The 17454-nt window shown below is 41.0% G+C and overlaps 1 protein-coding gene across 1 annotated transcript; it reads left to right on the top strand.

Annotated features, from left to right (window-relative positions):
- Positions 1-11328: 11328 nt before the first annotated feature.
- Positions 11329-16711, top strand: stub1 (STIP1 homology and U-Box containing protein 1). Its single transcript, XM_044013738.1, has 8 exons — positions 11329-11475; positions 12263-12492; positions 12640-12838; positions 13095-13260; positions 13375-13450; positions 13587-13643; positions 14402-14518; positions 14794-16711. The coding sequence occupies exons 2-8, from the start codon at positions 12379-12381 to the stop codon at positions 14917-14919; spliced, it is 855 nt and encodes a 284-aa protein (XP_043869673.1). The 5' UTR covers positions 11329-11475; positions 12263-12378; the 3' UTR covers positions 14920-16711.
- Positions 16712-17454: the final 743 nt, after the last annotated feature.

Here is a 17454-nt window from a genome sequence, read left to right as displayed (position 1 = left end):
AACCTTAATATCGCAATTTAAAAAACTGGTAATTTTGAAAAATCGCTAAAAAAAATGTATGCTCTCATGAGGTTTTTTTTAAAATGTTGATATAAAAGTTTATCGCAAAACTTTTTTACTTTACTTTGGAAACATCTGCAACTAGCAATTGTACTTTGTTGTATTCTTTTAGAAATATATATTATATATATATAATATTTTATTTTGCTCACCAAGCTCATCACTAATGCTGAACTGATTTCAGTCAAAAAAAAAGAAGAAGATTTCATCAAAGATGGGTTGCGTTGCTACAGCAACAGCAGATCCAGCAGAAATGACACAGTGCTGCTCAGTACTGATCAAAGCTTTATAATGACTCTATTCCTTCACTGACTAAACAATTAGGTCTTATCTCTTATCTGGGTTTTTAAAAGAAGATAATGACAGTGTCATTGAACTGAGAGTGACTTTACTCAGCGTCAACAGTGCAGACGACCTTGATGTGTCTGATCCTCACATTCCTCCGTTGTTCAGAAGCACACGAGGGAAGAGTTTAGCTCCAGGGTAAACAGGCCGGCCTCTGTTTTAAAGAACTTCTTCACACAACGTCGCAACTGCAACCTTTTTGCAGTGAGACACGTCACAGTCAGTTGTGCAGAATCCACAGGAAGTTTCATGTGGTACACGGAGCTTTAAGGGTAAATTTAGATGCCGCAGCATTTAATTGTCGCCAGATTGAGGCACACATGTGTGTCGCGCTCTGCCGTGAATGTGGCGTTCCCTCATTAGAGTGTGGTAATGTGAACGGATTTACCACAGTGAATGGTTTGGTCCCGTCTTGGGGTTTTTTTGGAGGGAAAAGGCGTCTCCAAGCCCTTTCACTTCACATTTATGACTCTCATTATAGGTGCAATTAGCTGCATCTCCCCCATCCCACTACTCGTAATCCAGATGAGAGTATTGTTATCAGTGGCCCAGTGGTGCTATGCTAACGCTGGTCAGTTTTGATAGACAGTGATGCTGGAGCCCAGCTGGAGGTCAGACAGAGGTTCTCCGCTGTCTGTCTTACCCGCAGCGCTCCCTCCCCCCACGCGCTGCTTCTAATTGGCTGAGTCAATTTGGAGGGAAACTTTAACAAGAAGAAGCAGGATCCCTCCAAAATTGACAATAGGTATAGTGTTTTACATATGTCCACAGGAAAGACAGATGTTGCCGCTCTCGACCACATCCACATTTGAATAGCTTTATTTAGATACAATGGAAAGGGGGGGGGAGTACAAAGAGGCCAAATTTTGGCGGTCAGACAAATGCATAATATTGGCGGTCAAGACGTCGGGACCATGTTCTTGAAGTCTCGACAGTTTAAGTTTGAACTCAAGAATCAGTCGCATTTTGGTATCATTTTAACCCTTTAACACCTAACCCTCAAAATGTCTTATTTTAACCATAGAAGGACCAGAAAATGTCCTGTAACTAAGTGCTTAGTGCCCATTTTTCCAGAATAACTTCCAAATTATGGCCAACATCCAACATTTGTGGAGCCTCTCAATGTTTCTTTGAAACTTATGTACAGGTTTATTTCCAACTCTCTCCTCTCTGGTGACAGAGACGCTGATTCGCCGGCTTCCTGCAATAGCGCGAAACAAATGGCCATAATAACCGCACGTTGGTTTTGATGTGCGTGCAACTTCTCAGCTTTCAGAAACCGTTGGATTTTTTTTGGTCCGATAGCATAAACCGTTGTGGAATTGCAGTGATGCAACGTATCGTCTGAGAAAAAGAATTCTGATGAAAAACGTCTGAATTCTGAGATTAAAATTAGAATTCCAATTTTCTGAAGTCATAATTCAATTCACTCTTCAATCTCAGAATTCTGACTTTAATCTTAGAATTCGGACTTTAATCTCAGAATTCATGCTGTTTTATTTATTTTTTCTTCCAATTTTTTTTAAATTTGGCCCAAATTCTGCATATATTCATATAAATTCCTACTACACTAAATGACTCCTTTCCATTAGAATTTCATACTGATGACATTTCAATGCAAAATCCAACCTTAATCCTTAAAAATGACTTAATCTTAATATAACTCCTGCTTATCATGTTTTTAAAGTCTACAAAGTTAAAGACTAAAGTTAGGAACGGTCAATGGTTTTTTTGCTGACTGACTCCATTCAGTCACCTCCTCCTTCTCTGCCTGATCGTCCGTGGCTGTGCAGAATATAATTAGTCTGCCTACACACATACTCACGCATAGAGACTTTAAACTTTAAACCCCTGCACACAATGGCCCGCTCACACAATAGACACATGCCAATACTGTGACCCCCTCGGCTATCACCCCCATGCACACAAAACTCCCTGTCCATCCTCAAATCCTCCTCCGCCCGGCTCACTCAGCAGAATAATGACACTGATAAGATTACACTTTTTTTTTTTTTACACATATCACATTTCACGTCATTTGTGTAGAAATAATAATAAAGAGCTTCTAACAGGTGCAGAATCTTGGCCGTTATGGTGGCGACGTGAAATCGGGGCTTGTGGTCAAAATTACACGCGGCATCGCTTCAGAGTATCAGGTTTTAATAACGTGTTACAGTTTCAAAGCTGAGCTACAAACCACTAAGAGTCAGGAGCTTCAGTCAGGACGTGGTCGTGTTTTCAAGCCGAGAAATGAGTGAATAAACTTCTGCAGCTTCATCATAAACTTCAGTGAGTTAATGATCAAACTTCACACTTTAGTGAGAGAATCTTTATATCTCAGCCCCCAGATGACCATTGAACTCTCTGAATGGAGACTCAATGGGACCATAATTACACTCTAATCTCAACCCAGAGCTTCTTTCTCTCTCCTCCACCGTCTCTCATCGACTCCATTCAGAGACTCAGTCCCCGAGCTCCCGTTTTGATCTAGTCTTTTTTTAAATTGCAATTGCATGCAAGCCCTTTGCCCTCTCAACACCTGGATTTCAGTCCACCCCCAGTCCACCCCCCGCCCCCCATCAGTGGAACCTGTCTTTTAAAAACGTATACGTCTGTTGCAAATGAGGAAGCCTTTGTTAGGAGGGAAACCCTTGAGGGGACCGCCAAAAACTGGGTGTCTCCCTGGCTCCATCATTGAGTAAAACCCCAACCCCCCAGCTTCTCTGAACCCCCCCACCACACACACACACACACACACAAACATACACACCTCCTACTTCAGGCGTATCATATCACCTAACCCTTAGGGTATAGTGGTGTGCAAGGCTGGATGTTCTCATGATAACAGGTGTATTTGAATGTACACAACAGGTGGGATAAATGTTTTAAAAAGGTCTGTGGCTTTACTTTGATTTTTTCTAAACTCTTGTGAATTCTGAGATTAAAGTCAGAATTCTCACTGTAATCTTCTGACTTTTTCCATAAATATCTTTCCAAAGAAAGTAAAACAAATAAAGCCACATGAATTCTGAGATTAAAGTCGGGAAGTTACAATTCTAAAATTAAAGACAGAATTATGAGGGGAAAAAGTCATAATTCTTTAGATTAGTCAGAATTCTAAGAGTAAAGTCAGAATTCTTTAGATTAAAGTCGGAATTCTAAGAGTAAAGTCAGCATTCTTTAGATTAAAGTCAGAATTCTTGAGATTAAAGTCAGAGTTCTTGAGATTAAAATGATAATTTTGAGATTCAAGTCAGAATTCAAGATTCAATTCTAGAATTCTTTCATTCTTTCATCTCAGAGTTCTGACTTTTTTCTAAAATCTTTCAGACAGTTAGATATAGCTTTTGTCTATATTATATATATTTTTAATGATTCGATAAACTCGGTTTATCTCACAGCTCTGTGTGCGGTTGTCTGGCTTAATTTCCATCATCCGAACAGGGGGAAGCTGATCGAGGGGGACAAGGAGGACAGACAAAACGGAGTCTGTCCGCGGACTGAGTGGCTCTTCAATGGAGGTTGTTTCTTTCTGCAGTGAACTGTGTCGTCGTGCAGACGAGTGAGAAACCAGAGTAAGAGCAGACAAGAGAACTTGCTGAATAACTAGAGCATGGAGCAGAGTTCTGAATTGCCTGCACGCACACACATGCATGAGCACATATATACGGTTTTCCCTCTGTGCAACACACACATGAAAACACACATTCACACACAGTGGCAGTTGAAGGATTCTGGACCTATCTGCACATGTATGCAGGCTAATCAGGGCCTCTCCACAGGCAGAAAGCACAGGGTCACTCAGGGTGAGATGTTTGTGATGGAAATTTGGACGGCAGGCGTAGGAAAACAAAGCTGGAGAGACACGACGCCCCAGAGACGACATACTTTACACATGAGATAACACACACACTGAAGAGTTATACCCAGAAAAAGACATTCTCATTTATATTACTGATGGAGAGTTCTGTCATTTCAGACAATTTCCTGGAATGATAAGAGAATATTTGGAGTTGATTATGATGGATGATGTAGAAAAGCTACTTTGTAAAGTATAGACTAACTAACCCAAGGTTAGTTAGCTTTAAATTTCATTTATCCTATTTTAGATTAGGTTTAATTATGTGGCAATATGACATTTTCATCTTGTATAAAGCTCCATTTATACTCTTTTAAATATCATTTTGTCCGTTTTCCATCCGTTCTAAACGTTATCTCCGTCATTACTCTACAAACCTCCATGCGTCTGTTAGACCACTAAATGGAAGTCATCCCATTAATGTGGGATATTACTCGTTGGTGTTGTCGATGAGCGAGATCGATGACGAGCTGCATTTTCAGTATTTCCGTATGTCGACCGCAACAACTCATCATCAACATCTCTGGACCATCATCACCACAGCGCGACAGTGAGTGAAGCCAAGTTGTTTAACTCCAGGTTTCGTCTGTGTTGTTTTCTGACTGATTGGAATATTGACTCTTTGTCTCTCTGTCTTTAGGCGTCTCCTGGTTGAATTATTACATCATGGACCAAAACAAGTCAAGCTAGCAGCTAGTTGTTAGCATGACAAGCGCCATTCCTCCATGATCTTCAAAATTTTGAAATGTTCTCCTCGTCATTCAAACAAATGCACCTGCTTCTTCTTCTGTGCACTGGCTTCCTTTATTATTTGTCATATTAGCCGGGATGGACAACTTTGGAGCATGTGCTGAGCGCACAGGCCAGTTTAAGTCCAACTGAATGTAGCTGTAGTTCAGTACCATTAGCCTGACTTTAAGAAAATTCAATTTAGTACAATTTTGGTCGCAGAAACGTGTTTTCGTGTGTTTTAAAAGTCGGACTAACACAATAATTAGTGGTTTTCTAACATCATGTAACCAGACTGGGTGAATTTCCCCCTGACTCCATATGGTCCAGTGGAGAATGTGTCACATCAGCCTCATCATTCCCTCACCACTGGAGCCCAGGACATGTAGCTTTAGCTGGGCATATAGTGCACAGACGAGGGGGGGCATCCAATGGAACCGACGCGCCTCACTGAGAAATCACACAAAGATGGGATTTAATGGCCCTTCGATTGAGCGGTTCTGAAAAGCCCACCTCTGACCCTCAGCCTTGACCCCTGGCAAACCCGCCCATCCTCCAGGGTCCAGCGCTTATCACTGGTCATTTGTCAAACACTGATCTGATTACCGTCCAATTTAGGATCTGCCGACTACACACTTTTGGGATCAAGACAAGCCGCATTCAGCGACTTTACCTCACAACAAATAGCTGGATTGTTGTGGAGGACGAGTATTTAGCTTTGTCTTTGGGACGAACAACTCAAACTTTGACAGGCAGTGTCTTAGCAACCGTGGTAACGAAAGGAAGAACTGGGCAAAAACTATCGCAGATATCTCCACATTTCTCACTGAATCATGGGTCAGAGACACTAGAGGATTATGTGAAGGGAGAAGAATTAGCAGATTAACCATCCAAAATAAACATGTCTCAATGTTGTCCCGCACAGAACTTGTCTGTGTTCATCAAAGTATGTCTGTATTTATTCAAGTCCAGAACAGCGTAGTGGCAAAAGTATAGCTGGCATATTCTCACCAATGAAGACACGATATATTAACTGATTTTAACGTGTTCTAAACACAGTGATTCATCAGTAAATATGGTTTTGAAATTTGAATATTTCTGATATTTAACAAATTAACGGTGGCAGAAGAAGAACTCAGGAATATTTACCCAGATAGAAGCTTTAAAGCTGGTGGAGGGTTTTTTTTCTTCTGTTTTTCTTACTCCAGGGAAACTTCCTCCCTTCTCCCTCCCTCAAAGTGTGCTTGTTAACTGTCAGTCAGCATCACCTATGTTTCCTCTTGCTAAGATGAACTTTTTGCATGGATTTATTTCATCAGAAACCCAAAAATCACGATTCTGCACAGCTAAAACACTCACACGTTTGTTAACTTTGAACCCACTATACATGTGCTTGCTTTATGTTGCTGAACAGCCATCATGCACATGATGTCTGAAATTGTTATAGACTGTTATTACTGTCTGGCCAACACTCAACACACACACACACAATTAGCCTGTAGCTTGTGCTGGGGGGGGACAGAGGGAGGGAGGGCAGGAGGGGGCAGGAGGGGGCCGGTGACCCTGGAGAGCATGACCTGCAGGGACATTCGAGGAGTTGTTGGGGGAGCAGCAGTAGTGACGGGGGGGGAGTCACTACTTGGTGCCCCTGCTGGTTCACTTCTCTCCTGAGAAGATCCCCATTGATTTGTTTTCAGTGGAAAAACACACTAATCAGTCAATGCTGGCAAAGTGCAAGAGCTTTAGCAGAACAAGTGCTTTTGAATTGATAATGTGACGCGGTACAATTAAAACAAAGCTCATTATAATCGTAAAAAAAAAAAACCAACTTGGTCGTTTATTATGCGGCCTGCGCTCAACGACTGCTTTCCATCTGGAGTAACTAGTCAGTTGTGGTAATGGTTAACTCATATATGGAGATGAAGTGGTGAAGGAGGGAAAGACGAGTTTCCCTCCGAAATCTCTGAATTGGTAAGACGCAGGAGTTTTGATTTCCCTCCAAAACCTTCATTGTAAAACTTCTCCCCCACCACTTTTCACAAGCTACTCAGCAGCCATGTCCACCCCCAGCCGTCACACATCAATCCATGGTGCTGTGCTGTGTGTGTGTGTGTGTGTGTGTGTTTTGGGAAGTGGGGTGTCTCAGTCAGAGTGCTGTTAACCCCCCAGGGTGTAAAGGATTTCTGGACTAACACGGCAAGTTTGGAAAACAAACTCCATGACTTTGGTTTACTCAAGCTCTTCTTTGGTGTCAAACAGATGTTCTGTCATTTGAAGCCAGTCTGAGAAGAACATGCTGTACTTAGCAAATCACAAAGGCTATTATTCTAGTTGTAGTTATATCATAAATGTTTGAAGAATCACCATAAAATCTTATAACCAGATCGTTCAGCCCATAAATAACTCAACGCACGTGAGCAATTTTAGCCTCTGCTGATCATAACATCTCCTAAAATCCTATATTAAACTGCTCAAACTTCATTTTTGCATTTCAAAACATGAACACAAAATTTTGTCAGCTCCATTTGTGTGTGTGTGTAAGATCCAAATAAAGAGCACGGATGCATCATTTAAAGATGAGTTATTCCACCCCCTCCCTTTTGTCAGGAAGCTTAATCGGGGCTTGTAGAGGTGTGGGTGTGACCTGTGACCTTTTTTGGGTATCTGTGCCTTTTCTCTTGACTTGCCTTTAGGTTAGCGTCAGGATGTCCCTCATTTAACTCTTAACCAAGAAATCCCCCTCTGGCAAAACAGAGCTGAGGCATGTGCACATAAAGCAAATTTACTCAGTCGTTTGTTCACGAGTATATAAATGATTGATGAAGTCTTGGTCTTAATGAGAGTAAGAAACTGTATTCATGTTATTTAAGATGACTGAAGGACAGCAGTATTGTCATATAACCCGTGTTACTAACTTTCTTACACCTAATTACTATAATATTGTAATATTTTGAGTAATTTCTGCTTTTACACAAAACACCCACAACACACAGGATTTTAAAAGTAGGTCAGATTCAACTGTCTTTTCAGAACCTTATAAAATAAAGAATTTCTCACATTGTAACATGCATTGACCTCCAACGTTTCCATGTAACCCTCTTCTTCTTTAGTGAATGTTTCTCTCATTTATCTGGTCAAGGATTAGAGTTTATGTGCGTCCTGTGCAAAGTGCAATCCTGAAGATTCAGTTCAGGACACAAGTAAGACAATGAAAGTCATTGGCGGTATAGGTTATTCCTCCTTTGTCATGTGTGATTTTAACATGTATTTCTATTAGAAACTTGGAAAACTGAGGCAGTGATTTCTTTTTGTGATGTTAATTGTTAGAAGAAAAGTAAAGACCAGTCGCATGTTAGTTATTTTAGTAGAAGAATAAATTCCTGAATGCGGAGCCACCTGGGCGGCCCCTGAATATGGCATCGAGGAGCTATGAAATCATGATGGACATTTAAGTTTAGCATTTTGTTCTGGAACAAGAGCAGATTAGAGGCGTGAGTGAGTGAATGAAAAGGGAGAACAATTATGATTGACAGCTTGGCATGTGTGTGTGTGTGTGTGTGTGTGTGTGTGCAGTTTTCTATGGTGTCACAGTGAGACGGCTATAACGTCAGAGTGTGTAAATGTAGGTAGGTGTACAGGTCCTTTTTAGCACCACGTCTTTATAACAGTTTAAACAGGAGAACATTTCTTTTTCCTTTTTTTGTTGCACGTCGCATTCAGAGCTTTGTCGGACGAACTGCAGAGAGTCTATGAGTCTTTCCCCTTCTTTAAAAATGTCCAAACCCTCCAAACAAATACCCACCACTGTGGATAAATACGGCTTTTGTTTCACCCATTTGAACCCGAGGTATCCCTTAATGCCGAGGGGAGTGTGTCCACCCTCTTTCACTTTTCAGGGTCTCTGGCGCTGAACAGTGGCGACCACTGCCAAATGGGAAAACGACTACACAGGCAGAGAGAAAGACCAGAATCAATCAGGAAGTGGCAGCTTTTCAGCTGTGCCAGAGGAGCCGGGCAACTTCCTGGTCTTGTTGCCAAGGTGACTGGAAGCTCAGCCAGCTGGTGCAGCGGGCAGCGGTTGGATTTAATGAGGGGGATAACGGTCGGGATACTGGACAGGAGGAGTGGGCAGAGATCTGGTGAATGAGTGAGAGGAAGTTTAAATGTAAGCAACAGGTTCATCAAACCACGTTGTCTCAGAATTCCTCACTCAAAGTTTACATTATTTTTAATAATATAGTAATTTATAGTTTTTGCTCAGATGAACTGATAAGATAACCTCAGTAGACCTGGTTTGTTCCAACTTTTATGATGTCTCTGTATACTGCAGTTTAAAATCTCATCGGCATAGTTGTTTTTTTAATTCTCTGGCAAAAATGATTTCTGAACAGTTTTTGCCCCAGAACCATAAACACACTGAACAACAAACTCAAAAACCTGCCTACATCAGACAATACATCACCCTCATGTTTTTTCCTGCAGTGTTATTATGCAATATATTGTTATTTTAAAGTGAAATGGATATTTTGAACATTAATTCTTCTCTCAAACGCACACATGAATGTTTGTGGGGTTAAATGAATGCAAGTCGGAGCGTGTTAATGGATATAGTTATTATTTAGTTCACATCCTGACAGTTCACCTGCATTTTGTTGGATTTTCTCACAATGATAAATATCTAATCTAATCTAAATATTAATCTTTCCACCTAAATTTGGGTAATTTGTACCATGATTTGCTTTTTTCTGACTTTTTTCATCATCCTTTATTTAGCCAGGACCATCACTACTGTATTTATGTTTTTATACATTTATGTACTCTGAATATGTTTCTGTGTATTTGTGCATTTTGTGTGATTTTCCAATCCAATTCCAAAAAAAAAAATGTAGATTTAATTCTGTAGTCATGAAAACAACAATTCATACATTCAGGTTATTGTAAACTCAAGAAGTATATTTTTTTTACATCCTATTTATCTACAGCTCACACAATGGACCTTAAATAATTGTTAAAACATTGTTTCTAAAGCTGCTTTAAGCTCCTCCTCATCTTTGCATGGTGTGTGTCCTCATTAGTGTGTATCTGTGGTCAAAAATGTCGTCTTTCACATGATGGGACTGGGGGCTGGTTGGTTGGACGGTTGGGTGGATGGGTGGGTGTTCCAAAGAGGATCAGAGGACCAGACTAGAGGAAATAGGTAAACACAGCTGGGGACACACAGTGCTAGTGGCTCTGCAGCTCAGTAGCCCCTTCATTCATTTATCAGTGTGTTTGCACAGGGGATGTTCCCTAATCTTCACACGTTGATCAGTGAGCGGGGGCCTTCGCAGAGGCCCAACAGGCTGGGATGAAAGTGACCCTATACCACTGTCACAGCCTCACTAATTCCTCCACAGCTAAACTTGAATGTTTTCACTAAAAGGCCTCCGGGGTCATCTATGGATTTATATCCACATGGGGCTGGATTTCTCTGTGGGTGGGATGGCTCTGTTAATATATTCTAAATTCTTGATCATAATCTGATGTTTCTCTGAAAAAGGCCTCCCACCAATGAAAGGACTATTGTCACAGAGTATCAGGCCAAAATGTCTTATCAGTGACATGGAAAAATATTTGTGCAACTTGAGTTTCAGTTGCTCACAGGCAGAAAAGTCTCAAAGTGTCAGTGTTTTATTTTATTCTTATTTCTATCTATCTATCTATCTATCTATCTATCTATCTATCTATCTATCTATCTATCTATCTATCTATCTATCTATCTATCTATCTATCTATCATACTGTATCTGGGCTGTGAAGAGTGATCATTTGCACTTGTTTCAGTTTTGAGGTTTGAAGAAAACTTTGATAAGAGAGCGCCATCTGGTGGCTGTTATTTTCTGTTCCTAACATTATTCTGCAAAGGCTGCAACCTGAGTGCAGGATCATCAGTAAAAAAAAACAATAAACAAAGACAGTGTAACTGTCAGTGAGGAAAACTGTAAGCTCAATGAAAGGAGGAATTATAATACCTTACAATAAAAAAATAACATAACACCAGAACATTGTATAAAACATAGAATTGAAGACAATGTGTGCAAACAAGTATTAAACAGAAAAAGAAAATACATTTAAAAAATCAACCCCAAACTGAATCAGTGCAAAATTACAAAAAAACGAAAAGCGAACCATTAAAAAAACACTTAGCACTTTCAGCATGGTGTTATTTATTTTTATTTTAGTTCATTTTAAAGGTGTTCCACGTAGGCATGCATGTGGTATTTAACTGTGAATTAATGTATGTCATAATATGGATTTTGTGTCACATAACCATAACCAAGGGTCGAGAAAACGCGTCCATTCGGGCTTCCGTAGACGTCGCATAGGCTATTGACGTCAGCATAACAACAACCTGTCATGAAAGGGAAAAAATAATCGGTTTTAGATTCAACATCGAAGTATTTCATAATCCATTTCACCTGTATGTAACATACCCTCCAAAAGGTAAGCGCTGAAAACCATGCGTCGCACAAACAAACGTTGTGACACGAGTTGAAATGAAAGGACATTTTAAGCTATTTAGCAAACAGGCTAATCTAGCATTAGCCACTTTGTGGGGGGGGGGTTAGGTTCGAGGTTATAGCTGCTTTGATTTAAATGCATTTGTAGAATTGTTTACAGCTCATTAATACATGTACTAAAGGGGGTAATTGATTATATTCATAGTTATTTGACCAAATAGTAGACGGAGATTTTTTTTAACGGAGAACACATGGAAAAGCGATTACGGACAACATAGCTTAGTACGCTCGCTCAGCTAAATGGCTAATGTCTGACCACCACCCTCTTTATCGCTGTTAACCTCAGTCAGCGACGCTGTCAGCTTTGTCTCTGTGGTCGAACAATATTTGTGACTTTTCGTGTTTACAGCGTTTGACTGCCGCCGTGTTTGTGTGTCGTTATATAAATTCCTTCTGCAACGGAAGAGGAGCGAGAGTGTGAGCTTCCCTGATAGCTGGATAGCTAGTTAGTAAGCTAGCTGCTGCTGCTGCTGCTGCTTGTGTCGATAGAGCTGGTGTCAGTCACATGAATAGTTAAACTGATGGCAGTCTGGCCACCTCGCCGTATTTTACAGCGGTGAGCATAGTCAGCGTATTATAGTCTGATGCTCGTTTGGATGGCAACGAGAAGCGCAACGGATTCGCACCAGACGCGCATTGCAGTTGCATTGCAGCAAATGCACATGGATGAACGTTGCCTTTATTGTACATGGACTTTGTCTCCGGTCTAGTGCGTGCCATCCAGGAGGGACAGGGCATTCTTGGACCTGTCAGCTAGCCAGCCGAAGAGACGGGGAACAGGATAGGGAAGCAGGGCGAGGCGGGCCCCGCGGAGCCGGCGGAGAAAATGGCCGGCAGCCCGGAGAAGAGTTCAACCGCGCAGGAGCTGAAAGAGCAGGGGAACCGGCTGTTCCTCTGTCGCAAGTACCAGGAGGCTGCTACATGCTACAGCAAAGCTATTGTGAGTAACTGTCACTCTACCTATAATAATATCATTGATAGAATGACTCCTTATTCATTGCATTACATAAATAACTGCAGTACGTGTACATGCGAAGCCTTGTCTCCACTGCTGTGATTGTTACCATACACGTTTTTTGTCTCCCAGAACCGTAATCCGTCTGTGGCAGTGTACTACACCAACAGGGCTCTCTGCCATGTGAAGCTGCAGCAGCATGACAAAGCTCTGGCAGATTGTAAGCATGCTCTGGAGCTGGACAGCCAGTCAGTCAAGGCCCACTTCTTCTTGGGCCAGTGTCACCTGGAGCTGGAGAACTATGATGAAGCCATTGGCAATCTGCAGAAAGGTAATTATGACTTTAGTAACTGTGAAGCCTTTGCATGTGTTGTGGTATATATATAAAAGCTGCTGAGTTCTTTTCAGTTCAGTGTTGAGCTGCATTACCGTAAAGTATACATTGCTAGCGTAATTTCATCATGCACAGGACGTTTTGTACATGCACCATTGACAGATGTCTCTTGTTCAAATAAAGCAATCGCAAGGAAGCAGTTTATGACGCTGTCCATTGTTGCTGTGCTGTAATGATGTTTTTGCTTTGACAGCATATAATCTGGCAAAGGAGCAGAGGCTGAATTTCGGAGACGACATCCCCAGTGCCTTGCGCATTGCCAAGAAGAAACGCTGGAACAGCATTGAGGAGAAGCGCATTAACCAAGAGAACGAGTTGCACGCTTATTTGACCAAACTCATACTGGCTGAGAAGGAACGGTGAGGCTGGGAAGCAGGGGAGCAGTCACACATACATCATGAGCTGTAAAAAAAGAAACTGTCATGATGATTTAAACAGTGATGTCATTTTCGTAACTTTATGCTTTTGAGCAGTGAACTTGAAGAATACAAAGAAAAGCAGGATGACAATCAAAATGAGGGTGAAACTGCCAAGATTGCATCAAAACATGTAAGTTTTTCCACATAGTTACCTTAGCCACAGTGCATTGAATAAACATGTACATTAATTGTATATTCGAATTAATGTCTTAACATTTGGATTCTATGTTAAACTTTATTAACATTTTGAAATGTCTCATGCTCAGGACAAGTACCTAATGGACATGGACGAGCTCTTCTCTCAAGTGGACGAGAAAAGAAAAGTATGTATGACATTTTACTGCCGCTCACTTCTTCATACTTTCATTCATTCACGCCACTGGAGAGGACCAGAAATGATCCCATCACTGCATTGAGCTAAAGGCCTGGACGTGTCACAAGTCAATCACATCCACGGCTGTGGATGGAATGTGACAAATAGACTCGGCACATTTTCATCACATTTAACCGGCTAAAATGCACACTCTGCTCACAAGTGTACACCTACTTCTCATTATCACTGTTGACATAGCAACAACAGAAATAGACACACACACACACACACACTTTCTAACGTGTGCACAGTATGTGTAGGTGCATCTCAAAAACAGTTTGCTCTGTGTGAGTGAATCCTCTCTCTCTGCTTTATTCCTGTTGTACATTCACCTGTTATGTAGATCACTGTGCATGTTATTTCCAGCTCCGGTTGTTGCTATGGTAACTGTCTCTGTTTGTAGAGATTAATGAACCAACCTATAGATGGTTGTTGACGCGAATGTGGTAGTTGTCATGTAACTGGCACTAGAGCTGAAATCCTGATGGTGCATCAAGGTGCATCACAGTCAGTGATGCACCTTGAACAATGTAATGATATTTATAGTGTGAGCATTGCTGCTCTCATGAAGTGTTTAATCTAAACTTAGGCTGGCTGCTCTTTCTGGAACAAAGGAGACATTAATGTGGAAAGGATTGCGAGGTAACACTAGAAAAAAAGAAAAGTGTACACCAGTGTGACTCTTGCTGTGTTTTGTTGTCTGCTCAGAAGCGGGAGATCCCAGATTACCTGTGTGGGAAGATCAGCTTTGAGCTGATGAGAGAGCCCTGTATCACACCCAGCGGCATCACCTACGACCGCAAGGACATTGAAGAGCACCTACAGGTAAAATGAATAACTCCTGAATCTTCTACTATAGATGCTTCTGTCCAGTAGCATCTGATATAAGCACTAATTCTGGAAATATGTATTAAAATGAGTAATACAGAAAACTTGTTTTGATTTATCACACTGTGTCACATATGTCATACCAAAACAGAGGCAAAATAATGACACCAACAAAATCACAAATATAAAATGTTTATTATTTCCGTGAGTTGTATTCTGAATAAATATCTGCAGACGCTAACACGTAAACATTTAATTTCCTCTTTGCACAGCGGGTGGGTCACTTTGACCCCGTTACCAGGAGTCCTCTGACCCAGGACCAGCTGATCCCAAACTTGGCCATGAAGGAGGTCATCGATGCCTTTATCCAGGAGAACGGCTGGGTGGAGGACTACTGAGGAAAAACACCCACTTCCTTTTACTCCACAATACCCCCCCATTATTCAACACAACACCTGGAAGACTCAAGACTTTAGGGAACGGATCGCTCCCCCCTTGCCTCGATATGTACTTTAAACAAGTGGGAAAAGCCACACCGTGGACTACCTAAGGGCAGCCATGTGTCTTGGTCTGCCTCTCCTCTTCTCTCCTCCCCACATTTTATCTTTGCTGTAAAACCTCCTGCTCCCACTCTCTGAGGCTCAGTGTTCATGGCCTGCTGCTCCCTTTAATGCCCTCCTTATTCATCCAACGTTTTTTCTACATTTCGGTAAACATCGACCCCACTCCCTGCCGTGCTGTTTCTAGTATTAAAGGCCTGACTCTTCTCTTTAACTTAAAACAAGGGGCCATGTTCTCAGGTCTCTTCTTGCTTGCCCTCTATATATCTGTCCCCTTTTTTCTCTGAGTGCCACAATCTTTGGAAAGCATCAGCATTGCACACCGGTGTTTCACAGATTCCACCAATATTTAAAAAAAGAAGAACGATTGGTGGTAGAATTAATGGAAACATTGGCCTTTTATGTGGTGTTTACTCTAGTATTTCATAGTCTTTTTTTTTTCTTTTCTTTTTTTAAAGAAAGGAGCACTTCATAATGTACATTTGCTGAAGTGGCAACAAAAATGCCAAAACACTATTCTCAGCAAGGGAGACTAGTCTGTATGCTAGTTTTACACAATTATAATTGAAATATAATCAACAATAAGTTTGTCGTTGGTCATTTTAACATGTTGTGAGTCGACTAGCATGAACATGGCACCATACTGTAAGACTAAAATTATGGTTTTTCCCCTTTTGCATATCAATCACACCCCATTTACAGACAATTAAAAATAATCTGAATGTATGCACAAACAATAACACAACGATGTGAGATTTTCACGAAAATCAGCCTCAGAATGGGATCTAATAAAAAAAAAAGAATGGCAAGGATGGACTGCTGCGTAGAAAAAAAGTAGTTTTAACGTTGCTGGATAATTATTGAATAATGTTGACATGTTTGCAGAATGGTCTGTGCTGTCTGTGTCGTTTTAAAGAAACAAAACCATGCTTTTTTTGCTCCTTCAGTTTGCCCCTGCGAAGGTCAGTGTGGATGCTTACATTGAGCATGAGGTGAATTTTCCTTTTCCCCTTCTTTGCAAAAAAAAAAAACCAAGAGGGTGGTTGCAAAAAAACAAACAAGAGCGTGGTTGTCACTTCCGTCACCTTTTTTTCGCTGTCAAGTTTATGCACCTTCTCTCAGTGTCACAGTTCTAGAGACAATGGTTGTATCTGCTCGTGTATGTTTTTTATATGTCCTGTTACAAGGATCCGAGGTTCACTAGCATCACTGTACTAACCTCCTATTTAAAATGCTGGAAGAGTGACGACCATCTTATCCATACCTCAGTCCAACTTGCGTGCACACTGGTTTGCTTTTTTCCGTTCCATCCCATTAGTTTACAGGTTCTTTAGGCTGAATGTGTGTCTATGATGAGTTGGGCCTGTCTGGCTTGTGTCGGGGGTGCAGGCTTTGTAAATAGTTTGCTTGTGTATCTCAGATTTTATTTCTTTACAAAAAATAGGTATCTTTTTTTTTCTTTTTCTTGAGAAATCCTAGAGCTTGAGAAACTGTATTAAATGTAGATATGTTAATAACATAATTGCCTGGTTCCATTTTCATTTGTCCCTCTTCAAACCCTTGTACTTTGATTTTGTTGTGTTTCTGAATATTATGCTTATCATTAAAGAGATACCAAGTATGAAAACAACTCTGCTGTTTATTGGAAATCCAGCATTATCACAACACGACAAATCATGATGACAATTGTTGTAAACGTGACTGTGTCTGGTGAAGGAAAGTATTCACACCAAAAAAATGGATACACCTTTTATTTGATTTTTAACACTTGTTTTTTTTTTGCATGAATATCAAACATTTTTAAAATAGTTACTGAGAGCTTCCCATCTATGCTCCACATGACATTTAACACAAGATCAAATGAATAAACATATTTATTAAATACCAGGGATGTCCCGATCCAATATTGATATCGGATATCGCTCCTATATCAGCCAAAAAACGCATATCGGATTATATCGGACTGCCTCTAAAAACTCCCATATAAACGCTCCGATACAACAGTCCATTCCCCTCCAGCACTTCTATCCAGCAGCGCCCGCTGTGATGACGAAGCCGCACAGCGAGCACAAGTTAGCCATTAGCACCACGCTAGCTTATCCTGAGGCAAGCTGCTAAAACAACATTATTTCATAAGCCAGGGCCACCGGTCGACTTTTTTGTTACCAACCTATGACATTTTTGACTGATTTTGGACGACATCATCTTGGGTTGATTGGCGATTTTTTGGCGATTTTGGCTAATTCGCAGCAATGGTATTTGAACTAACTCCTCCTAGAGTTTTCGTGCGATCACCTTCAAACTTGGTGAGGTCCCTGTGGACCAGTTGAGGAGCTCACGGTATCAAAAGTTTTTTCAAATGTCGCATGGCGC

Source organism: Solea senegalensis, linkage group LG18 (genome assembly GCF_019176455.1).
Source record: "Solea senegalensis isolate Sse05_10M linkage group LG18, IFAPA_SoseM_1, whole genome shotgun sequence".
Classification (NCBI taxonomy): Eukaryota; Metazoa; Chordata; class Actinopteri; order Pleuronectiformes; family Soleidae; genus Solea; species Solea senegalensis.
This window is presented reverse-complemented; position numbering and strand designations above follow the sequence as displayed.

Bases quoted from the DNA above. Each gene is read 5' to 3' on its own strand.
- stub1 (XM_044013738.1), top strand. From the start codon at position 12,379: ATGGCCGGCAGCCCGGAGAAGAGTTCAACCGCGCAGGAGCTGAAAGAG. The intron at 12,493-12,639 runs GTGAGTAACTGT...TTTGTCTCCCAG, and splicing joins CATGCTACAGCAAAGCTATT to AACCGTAATCCGTCTGTGGC. The intron at 12,839-13,094 runs GTAATTATGACT...TTGCTTTGACAG, and splicing joins CATTGGCAATCTGCAGAAAG to CATATAATCTGGCAAAGGAG.